The 17,597-nt window shown below is 41.9% G+C and overlaps 1 protein-coding gene across 5 annotated transcripts in view; it reads right to left on the bottom strand.

Annotated features, from left to right (window-relative positions):
• The window catches only part of LOC131689249 (protein split ends-like), a 45,179-nt gene extending 27,990 nt beyond the window's left edge, over positions 1-17,189 (bottom strand). For 2 of the 5 annotated variants that reach the window (XM_058974207.1, XM_058974212.1), the window contains exons 1-3: positions 16,708-17,189; positions 15,345-15,483; positions 14,191-14,279 (exon numbers count right to left, since the gene is read on the bottom strand). In XM_058974207.1, coding sequence (XP_058830190.1) covers positions 14,191-14,279; positions 15,345-15,372 — 117 coding nt within the window. In that variant the 5' untranslated portion in view covers positions 15,373-15,483; positions 16,708-17,189. Of the gene's footprint in view, positions 1-14,190; positions 14,517-15,344; positions 15,484-16,059 lie in introns of those variants that run through there. The other 3 variants (XM_058974209.1, XM_058974210.1, XM_058974211.1) reach the window with 3 other exon arrangements.
• Between the last annotated feature and the right edge of the window lie 408 nt (positions 17,190-17,597).

Below are 17,597 nucleotides of genomic sequence, written 5' to 3'. Positions count from 1 at the left end.
AGCAAATTAAACGCCGCAGCGAAAGTTGATGGCGTAAACTAGAACACGATACTGATTAAGGTACCAATGACCAGCTTGTAACCCTGAAGTCAGTTCTAAATAGACATCGAGAAGGAAAGATGACTGCAAACGCGAAAGAAATGTTTTGCCAGATGCTCGTGAGAATGGAAGACAAATATGCCAAATACTTAATGAGTCCGCTAGTTCAGCGTTTTTGCACAATTCGTTAAAAATCCTAAACTAGCTAGTATGTCGATTGCAATTCAGAACCCTATATACAATAATACGTAAACATTACGAGGACGACGGGGACAGTGACCAAGCGATTAGTAGAGCAAAAGAAGCAGATTTGCAATGCGTGGTTGGATGTCAAATTAGGAGAAAATTTTGCAAAAGCTGCGTGCGAGAATTTACAATGGAGACCACTGTTCGGAGCGTACGCCGACAAATTTGTTGCGGTAACGGGAGAGGCTTATTAAGAGAGACCTGCTGCAGACGGTGATGAGGTTATATGACAAATCTTTCCCGTAGAACTACGGATTTCTCCTTTCTACGGATTAACTCGTAAAATCTACAGAATATTCAAAAATTTTCATGGTATTCCCTAACTCTGACATCAAATAGACAACTATGCATGTTTTGCTTAAATGGACCCCAAATACAACCGAACCGGAATCGATTAATACATTTGAGTAGGAATATCTATATTGAATTATCTATGCTGATTAGACTCCGATTTTCATTCCAGAATTTCAATATTGCACTTTTTACTCGAGTATGAACCAATACAACGAAGTAATGGCTCTCGATTTCAATAATTGCTTTTTAACAGGCCAATCCTGTATTTTGGGAATACAATGTGAGAGCACATCATCTGTTTATGGATTTCAAGGCAGTGCACGATTCACTGCTATAAAATGAGTTGTGGTGCCAGGTAATGCATGGCTCCCCGACAAACTGAATAGGTTGGGTTAAAAATAAGCTACAGAAGCCAAAGGGACATCCAACTCGTTTGATAGATGAATTGAAGAAGATTGATGCATTTCCTGATTTGTTGTTCAAGAGAGTGCTTGAAAGTGCGATGTCAAGAACTGCTGTGCAAAGGAGCGGTACGATCATTAGAAGATCTCGTACGATTCTTGGCTTCCGAGTGACTTGAACACCATTGGAGTGGATCGTAGAGCAGTGGAAGAGGTTTTTGTGACCTTCAAAATAGAGGCAGCCAATATCGAGCTGAGCATAAACTCTGACAAATAAAGTAAATTATAGTTGACAGAAAACCAGGCTGCCAGTACGGTGTTGGTTCCGAGATAGAAATGGAGGCGGTAGTTGTCGACACGTAATAACGAAGATAGACGTGAAATAAAAAGTAGATTGCGGCTGTAAATGATATTTTCTACAATTTGCGTATTCAACTGAAGACCCGTGGCCTACGGATACGCACAAAACTTTCTCCATGCATGTCGCTGGTACTCCCTGTTGCTCTGTACGGATATGAGGCATAGTCATTGAAGGAAATAGATTACCGACTAGTTGATGCATACAAACATGCTGATATCGCAAGGCTTACATGTAATTAGTTTGCCGGAGAAGACAACAACTAAAGTTCTGTTCAGTTGTGAACCTGTATGACGTTGGTTCAGATGGTTTCGAACTTGTTTTTTTCTAACAAACGAAATTGGGCTTTGCAAGAAAGGTTTACCAGTATTCCGTTTCTATGCAGAACATTGTGCGTGACGTGTCGCCAGAACACTACACAATTTACTCACATTCAACGACCAATTCCCAGGTGCGCTAGAGTGAAAAATAATACCCTTGGGTCAGACAGAATCAATCTTAATTTTTTGAAGAATCTAGCTGATCCAGCATAATTGAATTTACTGGTTTCTACAGAAGAGCATAGATCCACGGGACTGGAGACAAGTAACATTGATTGTTATTTATAAACAGGGATAACCAGCTTTCGATCACAATTCGTATAATTTGTTGCTTCCACAAAGCTCTTGTTTAAGCTTCTTCCAAGCTTTCTACCTGAATGGCATTGATTCATATCTTGCCAACTCATGTACACTAATACAAATGGCGAATTATGGCGTGTTTTCTGCCACAGAGCTACAAATTTGAAAAAACACGATGTAAGGTATCTTTGAATATTTTTGCGGTCTGACTGCCTGACTGACCCGAGAAGAAAATTGAGTTGGTTTTCAATAAAGCGTAGTCTGCTGAAGTTGAGCTTCAGCTTCTAATAGTGATTAAGTTTTTGATATTTGTGTTTCGAATTCATCTCGCCAGTAACTAGCATTAACTGGGTGTCTAGTTGGACTATGTGCCTAAACTGGTACCCAAATAAGAACTAGTTACACACAAATAAATCCAAACAGTCCACACGACACATGTGAATGCCTGAAGCAACTGGCTTGTCCCGAATGATGTCCCGGGAAGCAAATACAGAAGCTCTTATTTGCTAACGAGGAAGCGACAACGAACTCTTGTCTTTTGGCTAGGGAACCAAACGCGTGGCACGATGCAACATTAATTCCCAAAAGGGAAAATTGTGGTTAGAATGATCGCTGAAGTTTCGCATTTAAGTACCTGAAGGGTAGTTCGACTCTAAATGCATTTGACGTGAACACATAGACTAAATGCCAACAAGGAATTAGTTTTATTCGCACATAAATTTGATTTTAGTAGGGTGTTTACCAGAGATACAAAATTTGTTTCAAATAACTATATTCTCCGTAACTGAGTATGCTACCCTAAATCGCAAGTCAGCCTTATATTCTATGGGATTCACTATCTAAATAGGGACTTACTTGTGACTATAGGCAGCATGGGAGCCACTGTTTCAGTTCTGCCGCAAACATTCATATTATCAACGTGGAAAGAATACAGTATAATTGGGATATCCCTTCAGAGCACGTTAGCCAAGTGAAATGAGCGAAATTCACGAGGTGCCAATCAAATGGCTAACGAATTCAAAATAACCGACCATGGCATCCGACGCACTCATGGTCAAACCTTACAAGTTCCAAAAGACCCATGATCCACATCGAATAAGCAAACAAGTTAGAGTTGAGCGAAGAAGTTGCTTTGCTTGGTTGATAGCAATCAAATTCCGAACATCGTGTTTTATGACGAAAACATTTTTCAAATTGAACAATTCTTAAACTTTCAAAACGCTTTACTTGACTTGAGAATTTTAGTATTTGGCTGGCCACCAGGAGGCAGCACTCGTCACAAATAATGGTTTGAGTAGCTGTATCCGCAGATGAGCACTCTCCAATCGCTTTCATCTAGCCTGGCGTCGAAGTAAATGCGACATATTATCGGGAAAGTGTTTTGGAGGCTGCTTTGAAACCGTGGGCCGACAAACATTTCGGTCGCAAACCATGGACGTTTCAACAAGACTAGGTACCGTCTCACAAAGCACGAGTGAACCAGGAATGGCTAAAAACCAACGTTCCGAGCTTTATTTCGACCACATAATGGCTCTGAAATTTGCCTGATGCGAATCCAACGCATTATTCTCTCTAGGCCATTTTGGAGAGCAAGGTTCGAAGTAAAAAAATACATCAGTCTCGAGACGCTGAAGAAAACCATTGTCAGTGAGTGGACCAAAATGCCGGCAAGTCAAGTTCGGGTAGCTTGCGATTCATTTTTTGACCGTCTTAAGGCCAAAGTTAAGGTAAAAGGTAGGTCATATTGAGCTGATGTGAATTATTTCTGCATATTTGACTATTTTTACACATTGTGCACTTTGAGGTAAAAATTGGTCAACTGGTTACACTTCGAGTGCCGGATCCTGTACTATGGACATCTCTTTCATATTGAGATCACTGACAGTGAATTATGCGTGTATGGCAAAGGTTACCAGGATATCGAGCATGTTGCTTGGTCAGAAGATTTCTTAGGAGTCAGAGCTAACCGACCAAGTGTCCATATTCTTGATATCTTGGTCAGCCGGGATCCCCTCAACCTAAATTTTAAACTAGGACGAATTAGAGCATGGGCGCCATTTAAACACTTTTTTCAATATAAAGAATGTCATTTGGTATTACTTGATATCATTATTATTATCATTTGTTGTTATGCATTCTTACCTTTCCGTTTCCATAATTTACCTTTGCGCTAATATTTAGCCTATTTTTCATCATTCGTTGTTCTTTTGAGAGTATAGATGCTATTTTAGATTTCACCTTCTTTCTTTGTAAGGTACGAGTGGATTAGGACATTTGGTATTACCTTAATCCCCGGTTATGTCGGCGTTCTCTGCCTGTCATGGGTCAGTTGGTACTTTTCCTTCGCTCTTTCTTCTTTCTTAGTACTTTTTTCCATTCTGTTAGTGAGCTCATTATGTGTCCACGATTTCATGGGTTATTCCGTGTTCTTATCCTTTGTACCCTTTTTGTTTATTTCAGTGCCTTCAGGAGTCTCCGGCGTTAGTGCAGTTGTATATTTCTTTTCCTTTGTTTTTACTTATATTCATGTGTGCATATATGTATTTCTTAGTTTCATTCATTGTTTCCGAATCTCCCAGGATAAAAGAGATATCAGCAGATCTTTCATACTTATCCTTCCGGTGGGTGCGTTGAATTGTGCGACATTAGCAAGCAGTAAATATTAAATATTTTGAGAACTTATTTCTCAGCATTGTGGAATCGAATGTTGCTTGAGGTGCCAGTGCTATGTGTGCATATGGTTATAGATTCTCGATCAGCGATATACTGAGAGCTATCATCTTTTTGTTCACTCTTGATAGTCCTATGCATGTCATTCGTTATCGAGCACTCAGTCGAGATAGAAGTCTTTTGTCATCGGTCCGTACACTCTATAGCGACAAATAGTGTTAATCCGCGTTCAAGGTTATTTACACACTCTGCGCCTAGTTGAGGTTTCAGTATTTTTTCCCTTCTTTTGTGTTTCTGTTTCTGAGTACCGTTAGCCGGTCAGTGAAGTGAAACAGTGTTCTTCTAGTAAGCCGTCTGGATACCGTTACATACACAAGCTAAGTATTAGTTTTCGTTTCCCCTTCTTGGTTGTCTTAATAACGTGCACTGGGCAATAGGCCCGTGCAAAAATGACTTCCCCTGACGGCGGTTCATCTCAAGGTGAGATGGACGTCGAAATAAAATCGGCTCCCCGGCTCAAGGTATATCCGAGCTCGGCCACCGGGCCATTTGTGATCTTCTTTCGGACCAAAGAAAAAAAGTGTTTGAATCTGTTGCAGATTTCTCGAGTTCTGACGGATCGGTATTCGGCCGTGACAGAAATATCGAAAATTCGGCCTGATAAGCTTCGGGTGGTGGTTAACAGTTCAACTCAGGCAAACGATATTGCTGGATACGAGCCCTTTACGAGGGAATACAGGGTGTATATTCCAGCTAGCAGGGTTGAAGTCAGTGGGGTCGTTTCCGATTCGAGTCTGAATTGCGAGGACCTGCTAAAATATGGGACTGGCTGTTTCAAAGACCCCATGCTTAAGCCAGTGAAGATACTGGAATGCAAACGTTTGCATTCAGCATCAGTCGCAGCTGACGGGAAGAAAACATACGTCAACTCAGACTCTTATCGGGTGACCTTCGCCGGCTCTGCCCTGCCTAATTACCTCCTTTTTGACAAGGTTCGTCTACCTGTTCGCCTCTTTGTGCCGCGGGTCATGAACTGTACTAATTGCAAACAATTGGGACACACAGCCTCCCATTGTAGCAATAAAGCCCGCTGTGGGAAATGCGGTGGGAATCATGCGGATGATTCCTGTGGTAGAGATGTCGAAAAGTGCCTCTACTGTGGGGGAAACCCACATGATCTCCCTTCATGCCCCGCGTACAAACAGCGCGAGGAAAATCTTAAGCGTTCCCTTCAGGGACGCTCTAAGCGATCTTTTGCAGAAATGCTTAAGATAGCTACGCCACCTGTCTCTACGAACATCTTTACCAACTTGTCTACTGACGAAGGCGACTGTGATGAACCCCAGGAGGGAACATCTTCTGCTGTGCCTAGAAGTAGTAGAAAAAGGAAGAACATTTCCTCTTCCAAGCTTCGTCGTAAAGGCCAGAAGGTGTCTCTTCATGGTCCCCCTAAAATAACCACTCAAGGAAGTACTGGTGCAAAACCGAAGCAAGTCGCTCCCGGTCTCAGTAACCTGAGCTCAGAAAAGGAGTTCCCAGCACTTCCAGGAACATCAAAAACCCCAAGTGTTCCCATATCTCAGCCAGAGAAAGAAAACAGTGCTGGCTTAATAAATTTCTCTGACATTGTGGACCGTATTCTTACAGCGTTAAACATTTCTGACCCCCTTAAAAGTATCTTGATAAGCTTTCTCCCCGCAGTAAAAACATTCTTGATGCAGTTCACTGCGAAATGGCCCCTCCTTTCAGCGATTGTATCCTTCGATGGCTAATTCATCGAACGAGGTCAAGGATTTAATCACTGTTCTACAGTGGAATTGCAGAAGCATTATCCCGAAAATCGATTCGTTTAAAATCTTACTAAATAATTTGAAATGCGATGCATTTGCCCTATGCGAGACATGGCTCACTTCAGAAATAACCCTACACTTCCACGATTTTAATATTATTCGCTTGGATCGAGAAGACTCTTACGGAGGAGTACTTTTGGGGATCAAAAAGTGCTATTCTTTCAATCGGATCGACCTCCCCTCGACACCAGGCATTGAAGTTGTCGCTTGCCAAACCAGAACTTAAAGGCAAAGAACTTTGCATTGCTTCCACCTACATCCCCCCTAGAGCCTCAGTTAGCCACCGACGGCTTTGCGATATTGCGGAACTCCTCCCCGCACCGAGGCTAGTTTTAGGTGACTTCAACTCCCACGGCACGGCATGGGGTTGCCTTCATGACGATAATCGATCTACCCTACTCCATGAGCTTTGCGACAACTTCAATATGACTATTTTGAATACGGGTGAAATGACACGGATTCCTGCCCCTCCAGCGCGACCGAGCGCCTTAGATCTGTCCCTCTGCTCGACATCGCTGCGGTTAGATTGCATGTGGAAGGTAGTCTCTGATCCCCACGGCAGCGACCATCTGCCAATCGTAATTAATATTGCTAACGGTTCAGGGCCACCGAATACAATCAATGTTTCGTATGACCTCACACGAAATATTGATTGGAAGAGCTACGCGTCCGCGATATCCGACAAAATCGAGTGCACTCAAGAGCTTCCTCCGGAGGAAGAGTACGGGTTCCTGGCTGGCTTGATTCTCGATACCGCGATTCAAGCTCAGACTAAACGCGTACCAGACGCGAATTCACGCGGGCGTCCTCCCAATCCATGGTGGGACAAAGAGTGCTCAGACGTGTACGCGGAGAAGGCCGCTGCGTATAAGACCTTCCGGGACGACGGGCTGCCAGCTAGCTACCGACAGTACGCGATGGCGGAAACGCGCATGAAGAGTTTGATAAAAGCCAAAAAACGTAGCTACTGGCGCCGGTTCGTCGACGGACTAACGAGAGAAACATCGATGAGCACTCTTTGGAGTACGGCCCGGCGCTTACGAAACCGAAACAGTACCAATGAGAGCGTGGAATATTCAAACCGTTGGATATTCGATTTTGCCAAGAAGGTTTGTCCGGATTCCGCCCCGGCACAGAAGATCTACCGCGCCGCGTCCCCTCACAATAACGCGAACGAAACACCGTTTTCGATGGTGGAGTTCTCACTTGCTCTCTTATCATGTAACAATAAAGCCCCAGGGCCAGACAGAATCAAATTTAACTTGTTAAAGAATCTGCCAGACTCTGCCAAGAGACGCTTGTTGAATTTATTTAATAAGTTTCTTGAGGGTAATATTGTCCCTCATGACTGGAGGCAAGTGAAGGTCATTGCCATTCAAAAACCAGGAAAACCAGCCTCCGACCACAACTCGTATCGACCGATTGCGATGCTGTCCTGTATCCGAAAGTTGTTCGAGAAAATGATCTTGTTTCGCCTCGATAATTGGGTTGAAGCAAATGGCTTACTGTCAGATACACAATTTGGTTTCCGCAAAGGCAAAGGGACGAACGATTGTCTTGCGTTGCTCTCAACAGAAATTCAAATGGCTTATGCTAGCAAAGAGCAGATGGCATCAGTTTTCCTAGATATACAGGGGGCTTTTGACTCAGTTTCTATCAAAATTCTTTCTGAGAAGCTGCACCAGCATGGTCTTTCACCGACTCTAAACAACTTTTTGCTAAACTTGCTGTCTGAAAAACATATGCATTTTTCGCATGGTGATTTATCGACATCACGAATTAGCTACATGGGTCTTCCCCAGGGCTCATGTCTAAGCCCCCTTCTCTATAACTTTTACGTGAATGACATTGACGAATGTCTTGTCAATTCCTGCACGCTAAGGCAGCTTGCAGATGACGGTGTGGTCTCTATTACAGGTCCCAAAGCCGTCGATCTGCAAGGACCATTGCAAGATACCTTGGACAATTTGTCTGCTTGGGCCCTCCAGCTAGGTATCGAGTTCTCCACGGAGAAAACTGAGCTAGTCGTATTTTCAAGGAAGCGTGAACCAGCGCAACTACAGCTTCAATTAATGGATCAAACTATTGCTCAGGTTTCAACTTTCAAATATCTCGGGGTCTGGTTCGACTCTAAAGGAACCTGGGGATGTCACATTAGGTATCTGAAACAGAAGTGCCAGCAAAGGATCAACTTTCTCCGTACAATAACCGGAACATGGTGGGGTGCCCACCCAGGAGACCTGATCAGGCTGTACCAAACAACAATATTGTCGGTGATGGAGTACGGGAGTTTTTGTTTCCGCTCCGCTGCGAACATACATTTCATCAAACTAGAGCGAATCCAATATTGTTGTTTGCGTATTGCTTTGGGTTGTATGCACTCGACACATACGATGAGTTTAGAAGTGCTGGCGGGCGTCCTTCCGCTGAAAAATCGATTTTGGGAACTCTCCTATCGATTGCTCATTCGATGCGATATCTTGAACCCGTTAGTAATTGCAAATTTCGAAAGGCTTATCGAGCTCAATTCTCAAACCCGATTTATGTCCTTGTACTTCGATTACATGGCACAAAATATCAATCCTTCTTCCTACTATCCCAACCGTGTCAATCTCTTTCATGCTTCTGATTCAACTGTTTTCTTTGACACATCCATGAAAGACGAGATTCGTGGAATCCCGGATCACATACGCCCGCAAGTGATCCCAAGCATCTTTCATAGTAAATTTCGAGAAGTCGACTGCAACAAGATGTTTTACACCGACGGGTCAAGCCTCGACGGCTCTACTGGCTTCGGTATATTCAATCAAAACCTCACCGCCTCATTCAAACTCAATGATCCTGCTTCAGTTTACGTCGCAGAACTTGCTGCTATTCAGTATACCCTTGGGATCATTGATACTTTGCCCACCGATCATTACTTTATTGTCTCGGATAGCCTCAGCTCAATCGAGGCTCTCCGTTCAATGAAACCTAGAAAGCACATTCCATATTTTCTGGGGAAAATCTGGGAGCGCCTGCGTGCTTTGTCTGCAAGATCGTACAAGATTACCTTAGTTTGGGTTCCCTCGCATTGCTCCATTCCAGGTAATGAAGAAGCGGACTCTTTAGCTAAGGCGGGCGCTTTGCAAGGTGACATATATGAAAGACCAATTAGCTTCAGCGAATTTTTCAGTATTACTCATCAGAGAACCCTCGAAAGTTGGCAAACATCATGGAGCAATGGTGAACTGGGAAGGTGGCTACATTCGATAATCCCTAAGGTATCGACGAAACCTTGGTTCAGGGGGATGGATGTGGGTCGGGATTTCATTCGCGTGATGTCTCGGCTCATGTCCAATCACTATACGCTGGACGCACATCTCCGGCGTATTGGGCTCGTGGATAGCGGTATCTGCGCTTGTGGCAACGGTTATCACGAAATCGAACATGTTGTCTGGGCATGCGCCGAGTACTGTTCTGCCAGATCTCAACTATTCGATTCCCTTCGGGCCCGAGGAAGATCACCCAATGTCCCGGTTCGAGATGTACTAGCAAGCCGCGATATTCTCTACATGTCCCTTATATACACGTTCCTCAAAACCATCAATATCCAAATTTAAATGCCCCTATCTTTTCTCTTATCATTCCCAGAAGTGTGTTCCCGATCCGTATCTGAGCCGTACTACGAAATCGTCTGGAGGAACCCCTGCCGGCTCGAGGAAAACCGCCCGGCGTCCCAATACTTGATACATCAGTTCGAATCTGTAATCCTGGCCGTTGATTCCTGATGCCGGAAACTGAAGTTTATATCCCCCCCCCGTTCAGTCTTGTCCACCCTCTCTCCCATGTCTCTGATACACAGATGTATGTCTTCACCCCCTTCTCCCCTTGAATATCTTCCCAAAACTTATGTGCCCCCCTATCTTCTAGTGTTAGTTGATCAATCCATTCGAATCTGTAATCCTGGCCGTTAATTCCTGATGCCGGAAGCTGAAAGTTTATATCTCAACCCCCCCCCCCCCTTCAGCCTTGTCCACCCACCCTCCCATGTCTCTGATACACAGATGTATGACTTCACCCCCTTCTCCCCTTGAATATCTTCCCAAAATTTATGTGCCCCCCTATCTTCTAGTTTTAGTTGAACAATATTTAATCTCGTTAGGAAATGCGCAACAGTACCACTACTTTAAAATAGTCCTAATTAATTCCCCTTAATCTTGAACCACTCTTTCTAGTTATCTCTAGTTAATAAGCTTGTAAAATGTTCCGCTTAGTTAATAATTATTTTTTCTACAATCTCCCTTCTAAAAATCATAAAGTGAATTACTATACAAAGAACACACAAATGACCCGTCCCCCAAATCTTACGAATATTATATTATACCCTCTTTTATATGTATAAGTTAGCTGTAGTTTTTTTTTTAGTTTTATTATATAAAACAAAATAATATTGAAATGTGTATCCCCCTAGTTTTAAGAAATTCAAAATGTAAAACAATGAAAAAATGGCACCTTTAAGCTAACGCATACGTGCCTTATCAAATAAACAAATTGAGAAAAAAAAGTCCCATGCATGAGTTTTTGCACATCATTAAACAACTAAAACGATACAGAAAGGAAAAAGGTGAGTGTTATGAATAAATAAGTTTATTTTGGCCACTCAGAATGGTTCAACGGACATGAAACAGGAACATGGTTAGTCATATTTTGTGATACATACACTGCGTTTAATTATATTATATTATAGTTTAGTGACCCAAAGCAGTTGGCGAAATATAGCTATACAAACTAAACCGATTTTAATGACGTACATGTTTCCATTTCTAAGTCTTCGATTGATCCCTGACAGTAATTGCAATCGGCTCAGGCTCTTTTGTGCGTCATGCATTCACTGACTCACAATCGAATTGTGCCTCGACCAACCTGACACAACGCGCCCATTCCCCTTACTAAGCAGGGAAAAAAATTGATTCATGTTCCAAAGACAAAATAACTGTTTCCTAAACCGAAAAGCATTAAATGAAGTTGTTGGAAAACGCCCCAAAGCACCAATTCAGCTCTTTGTTCATTATTAACACGAGAAAGTTAAAAATTCCATGATAGAGAAACGCTATAGCAATTAGAATAAAAAATTACAACTTTCGACAAACATGTCAAATGGTCCTAAGTGCGAATGAGAGCCTCTCTTTGTTTACTTTCTCTCTCGATTATTACGGGGTCATCGACGGCGCCGTTGGTTGAGTGGTAAGCGTGACCGCCACTCATTCCAGTTGGCCTGGGTTCAATTCCTGCCGAGGTCGTTGAGATTTTTCTGAGGTTAAAATCTGTGGTCACGTCTTCCTTTGGAAGGGAAGCAAAGCCGTTGGTCCCCAGGCCATGAGTTTTGATGGATCGATATCAGGAGTCACCTCTCTGGCGTCGGTAAAGAAGAAGTAGAATCCAACTTCTATACTTACTTACAAATATACCCCCCTCCTTGTGATCCTTGTGGAGTATATACGGCCTCTAGCAAAAGCAAGTATCGGACTAACAATTCCTTCCCTTTCCTTACGCGATCTATGTTCGGGCATGGCCGCCGCCGGTATTGAACAATAAACACTTCAGGATTACCAGGCGTTACACATTGAAAGATGTTTCGCTACTCCCAAGCATAATTATCTAGTGATTCCCTTGCAACTTCAGCTAGTCCAGATCGATAACGGAGTAGCAGCAAGGGGTGGTCGCACAAGCTCAAGTTTTCGATTATTACGGGGTCATCATAAAACTTTTCAATATTGTTTCAGGATATATCGAAAAACTCTGATTTCGAAACGGCCAAGTTATTAGCGAAATAGAAAGTAAACAAAGAGAAACTGTCATTTTCGGTTAGGACCATTTGACATGTTTGGCTAGAATTTTAACACTATGCTATATTTCACCCTAAGGAGGAAAATTTGGTAGTTCGATTGAAACACAAAGTGCGTTTTAGTTTTAAGGGATTTGCGTCAAGCCGGCGCTAATCTATTCCGACAATAAGTTGGTGTCGGTTTCTGATGAGGCGAAGCCGAAACGCCACTAAGTATGAAATAAGGATTTGTGCCCTCCTGTACAAAGACTGGTTTTTACCAACAAATTTTCACCCTAGTGAGAAATTTTGGTTTTTACCAAATTTTCCTCCTTAGGGTGAAATATAGCATAGTGCTTTCGCATAGGCCTGCTAAGCCAAGACAAGTTTCGGTTTCACTGTGTCTCATCGGCATAAACAGAGCTTCTGCTCGAACGGGACATCACGTTTGATCAGTCGTTCGATTGAAACACAAAGTGTGTTTTAGTTTTAAGGGATTTGCGTCAAGCCGGCGCCAATCTATTTCGACAATAAATTAGTGTCGGTTTCTGATGAGGCGAATCCGAAACGTAACTAAGTATAGAATTTTAAATTCACATTCTTCCAAAATTGCAGATTCTCGTAAGTTAGACTCAAAATCTACGGAAAGTGCCTCAAAGATCACTGGAAAAATCTTCCAGGATATTTCAGGCAGTAGTTTTACGCGAAATAAAAACATGCTGACTGGAGTAAATCAACGATTCTAATGCTTACATGGCAGCAATACGAGTGTTGGTTTCCGAAACAGTCGTCAACTGAAGTCAAGTATATACTGTTTCATATATTCGTATACTGTCTATAATCCCATATTTGTCTCACCTTCTATGGGATTCCCTATCCACATGTGGAACGTGTCAATTGAGCTGATATACTTTGATCCACATGGGACTGTCTTGCAATTTTGCGCAGTATAGATGTCAGCTTGGCCGTATTTGTGTTTGTGGCATATTTACGCGCCTTGGTAGCTGAACAAATTCAATGCGCTTTAAAGATCGGTAAGGCGAAGACTGCACCTCTCGCAATGGTGTTCGTGACTGCTCAAGGCTGCAAAATTAGGAGCGTAGCAGGTCTCTCAACTCACACTGTATCTCTTGTAAAGAGAATCAAGCGGACCGATTTGAAAACAGGACGGATCATTCAATTTGAAAACAAGATGGATCAATTTCAATCATCGAAGATTAACCAATTCGTGGTTTTTCGAATTGGGCAGATTTTGGAGAAGTCAAGTACTGTTGAATGGCGTTGGATTTTCTTAAATATGAATGGTTCTGATCAGTCAAATGTTCTCAAACGTAGAGATACAATAGCTTAAATGGACCAATAAAGGACGATTCAGACGATACATCAGCTTCCGTCAACTTCAACGGAACGTTACCGCTCCGTCAGGATATGTTTAATGCGCCAAAACGTTCCGTGCCGTTGATATTGTGTGTGAACGCTTCCATTTAACTGCATGCAACTAATCTTGACGTTCCGTACTGGTGACGGAAGCTTGATTTATCGAGTGTATCGTTCTTAAGTTGTAATTTATGCAAAAAAATCTTCATATTTTCGTTCTCCACTCCACTAAACATTAAGCATTTTTTTAAATAGACGTATCTAACAATGAGACATCGTTGTGTATTTTCTCTTCTCATTATCACAGCGTCATTTCAAAACTTTTACTATTATTTTTCAGTACAAATCGCATGAATTTTGGGTATGCTAGATACTATAAAATGAGTTTACGAATAAATGTAAAGATGACCGAATAAGTAACGGAAGAAAGGGAGAAAGTAAACATCGAGTCTCACTGTTAGATAGGTCTATTTGAAATGTACTGTAGCGGTGTTCTAATAAATATTGAAATCTGCTAGATTTTACTTACCTCGATGTCGAAATCCGGCAGCTGGAAGGAGCTACTAAACAGCGAACAGAAGTGTGCAATGCAGGGCACCTCCCACCATGATTGGATATCTATAAAATTCATGAATAAGTTCTCTGATCAGTTCCTCCTTCCTCGGCACTCAGAATGTACAGGTACAGAGTGTAGATATCAATGAGTTGTTCTGGTGGTTGTAGCTGTCAACGGTTGGTGATGTCTTGATAGCAAAAATCAATTCCCCGAAGCAAGTCTTGATACAATCCCGAAAGGGTCTGTGAGGAGGTCGCTTCGTTCTTGTCCGGATGAGGATGATTGGTCTGATTGTCCTGCTTACGGGATTTTCGATAGATGTTCAGGAGTGGAAGAACCAAATGGAAATAATGAAAAACATAATAAAAAATTAAGCTGTTTTTTACAAACAAGGCGAACGGAAATAACTTATAACCATCTTGTACGATGCGGATTGGATTGACAGTCTTGAGGATTTACTATTGATAGTGAATTAATAATTCGATTGCAAAAATCAGAGAAGTATTCTATATTCTGATCAGTATTCAAAAATATTTCTGTGGGAAGATTGAATTAGAACCGCGTTGTGTTGATCGCAGCTCACGGCATTAGTAGTACGCATAACTGATCTAGTAACATATTAGTAATTACTTCTTTTTATTTAGGTTAATTGGCATCTAATTTTTATTTTATTTTAAACATTTTGCATCGTTCGTAGATTATAAATTAAAGAGGAGTTTTCTGCTATACTAATACATACTACAATCGTATGATGCCTTCATCCTCTAAAAACGCTTCCATCGAAACGGATCGCGATAAAAAACGGTGAGCCGTATTAGTCACTTCCATCGTTGTAGAGGGTGACAAAGAGAAACGTGTTATGGCAAGAGTGGGATGAAAAGAGCGCGCAAACAAAACGAAAACTGCTTAAATTGCGAAAGTTCGCCTATCGGATAAAATGAGCATAATACTGTCCCAATGTTCGGTAGAAGGATAACGAGGTAGTTTTTAAACGGACGAAAATCCACCGTTTAGTCGATTGATTAAATGTATTTACATGCATTCGTAATGTTAGAGAAACCAAGAGTGTCGTCAAAATTTAGGATCAGTCTGAGTGAATGATATAAAAAATACACTAAACCACTTACCAATTAGTCCAATGAAAGTGGAAAACATGCCCTTTGATTCCTAACGGAGTTATGATTCTGCTTCCCGCTGTTGTGCAGAGTACTCGAAGACCAGCTTCCTGCTGACAATGGTGGTGCAGAAGTTGGATATGCGATGATACTGCAAACACATCAAACTTGCCTATTTTAGAGCTCACTCCATCATGACGGAACAAAACAAACCGCGGAGCAATGTTGCCAAGATATTATGTTGAAAATCACAAAAATGTGTTGGTTGTGGTGAGGGGAATAGCGACTTGACGGAATAGTAAAAATTTGAATTTAAAATGCAGTTGTCATTAAATTTACTTCCAGCAAATTCATATTAGCAGTATAATTTTCAACTGAACTCAGAATGTTGATGACAATATTAAAATCTGAGATAGGATTGTTTAACATGCATGGTGACAGATTGAATGTCAAAATTCATTTTGACTGGGAATCCAAGTTATTATGATATTATGTTTGTCGAGTATAAGCCTTTCAATTCCTACTTAAAAAGCAAACCAAACTCCTTTGGTTTAACTTTGCATCTGTTGTTGTGAATGAGCTGTCAGGAATTTTAATTATATACAGCCCTCAAATTGAGTAACAATACTTGAATTAACACTGGCAACATTGCTCTGCGGACACATAACGTCTCCACATCTTATTCACAACACAATCTTGAAAGGAAAGTAAAATTTGATCTACGAACACGAGTAAAAACATTAGCGCCAATTCTATGACCATCCCTTCATGCTAGCTGGCTCCATGGGAGCTGCTGGTATCTTCGTTTTGCTCGTGCTACTTCTGTTGTAAGGGTATGTGAGCATAGATTATTTTCTTGCTCTCTCGCTTCCGCTTGCCTGAGTTCGATTTTTAATTACACCTTCAATCCACTGATCTCTGCCTTCTTTCCACAAGAAAGCCAAAGCCTAGAGGTGCACTACTACTTCACTTCCCCGTGCAACCAATACCCATTTGTCCGGAATAGGTTTTCTTCAAAGCTCGTTAGGATGGAAGAAGCGCGATTTTGATTTCTCCCGTTCGTAACACCGTGGCGATTTTCTAATCCGGAAGTCGATTAGAACAAAACGAAATGAAGTCTTCAATTTGATGATTTTTTCGTTTTGGCGTGTTGGTTCGATTTCACAGACACACAACCAATATCCGTTTCCTTGGTTGTAAATTTTTATTCGAGGCCTGTTTCGATCCAGAAGGCATTTCCGCAGCGAAACGTCAAAATCAAAGGCCAGCAGCTCGCCGAGTCAGCAGCCGCGAAAAAATTCCTTTGCTTCCGGACTTGTGTTCCTCGAATGTGAAGCGTAATAGATTGTGGAGGTAGTAACCTGTCAAACCTTACGTTATTTTCCTTGCAACCCGATTTTATCCGAATGCCAAGCGTTTCGTGTTACGGTGCCTATTGGAAGAAGTAAAATCCTGGATCTCGACTGTTTATCCTTACTTCAACCAATAAAAACAGCCAGCAGCGTAATCACTCAAAAACGACCACTCGGAATGCGATAAAAAGAAACACTACACTGCTCGTTTTCTCCTGATGGTGCGATTGCTACTTTCTGCTGGCCAGAGGAACGCGCACCATTCGCGTCCGGCCCAAACGCGGAAAGAATTCACGAATCCTATTCAAAATCCTAGTTATATCCAACTGATCGGGAAAAACTTCACGCCCAGACACTTTTTTCCGATCGAACACAACGTTTCCAGGTGTCACTCGCGACGGGGAATCTACAAAATCTCGTCTCGATATCGATGGAGAAAAATGGTTGCCTCTTTTTTCGCAGTTCGTTGCGACTGTATGCGAGAACCTTCATACACTTCTCGCATTCAAACGGACACTACTTTGACACCCGAGTGGCGACAGAGGTGCAAGATATTTCACTGTAAATGGGTATGTTTCAATGTTTGCTTCACTCATACTATGTAAGCCATTTTTGACAGTTTTCCTGTTGAAATTTCAATCCTGTGACCTTCACCACTACACAGAATGAATGATAAATGCGTACCTGCAGTGGAAACTTTGCACTATAATGTAAAACATGCATCGTGAGAAGTGGTGTGCGAGAAAGCTGTCATTTGGTAAGACGGTAGTAATAGAAAGGTGGAGACATATTTGGTGTTTTTGAATATATTAGACGTTGCTTGATGAATGTTGATCAAGACGACCTACCCACAGGACATATTATCAATAAACCAATGAACACAAATAAAACCAGTGAAAATAAATATTGCAGT

This window comes from Topomyia yanbarensis, chromosome 3 (genome assembly GCF_030247195.1).
Source record: "Topomyia yanbarensis strain Yona2022 chromosome 3, ASM3024719v1, whole genome shotgun sequence".
Lineage (NCBI taxonomy): Eukaryota > Metazoa > Arthropoda > Insecta > Diptera > Culicidae > Topomyia > Topomyia yanbarensis.
Note: the sequence above shows the minus strand (reverse complement) of the source record. Positions and strands in the feature narration are given on the sequence as shown.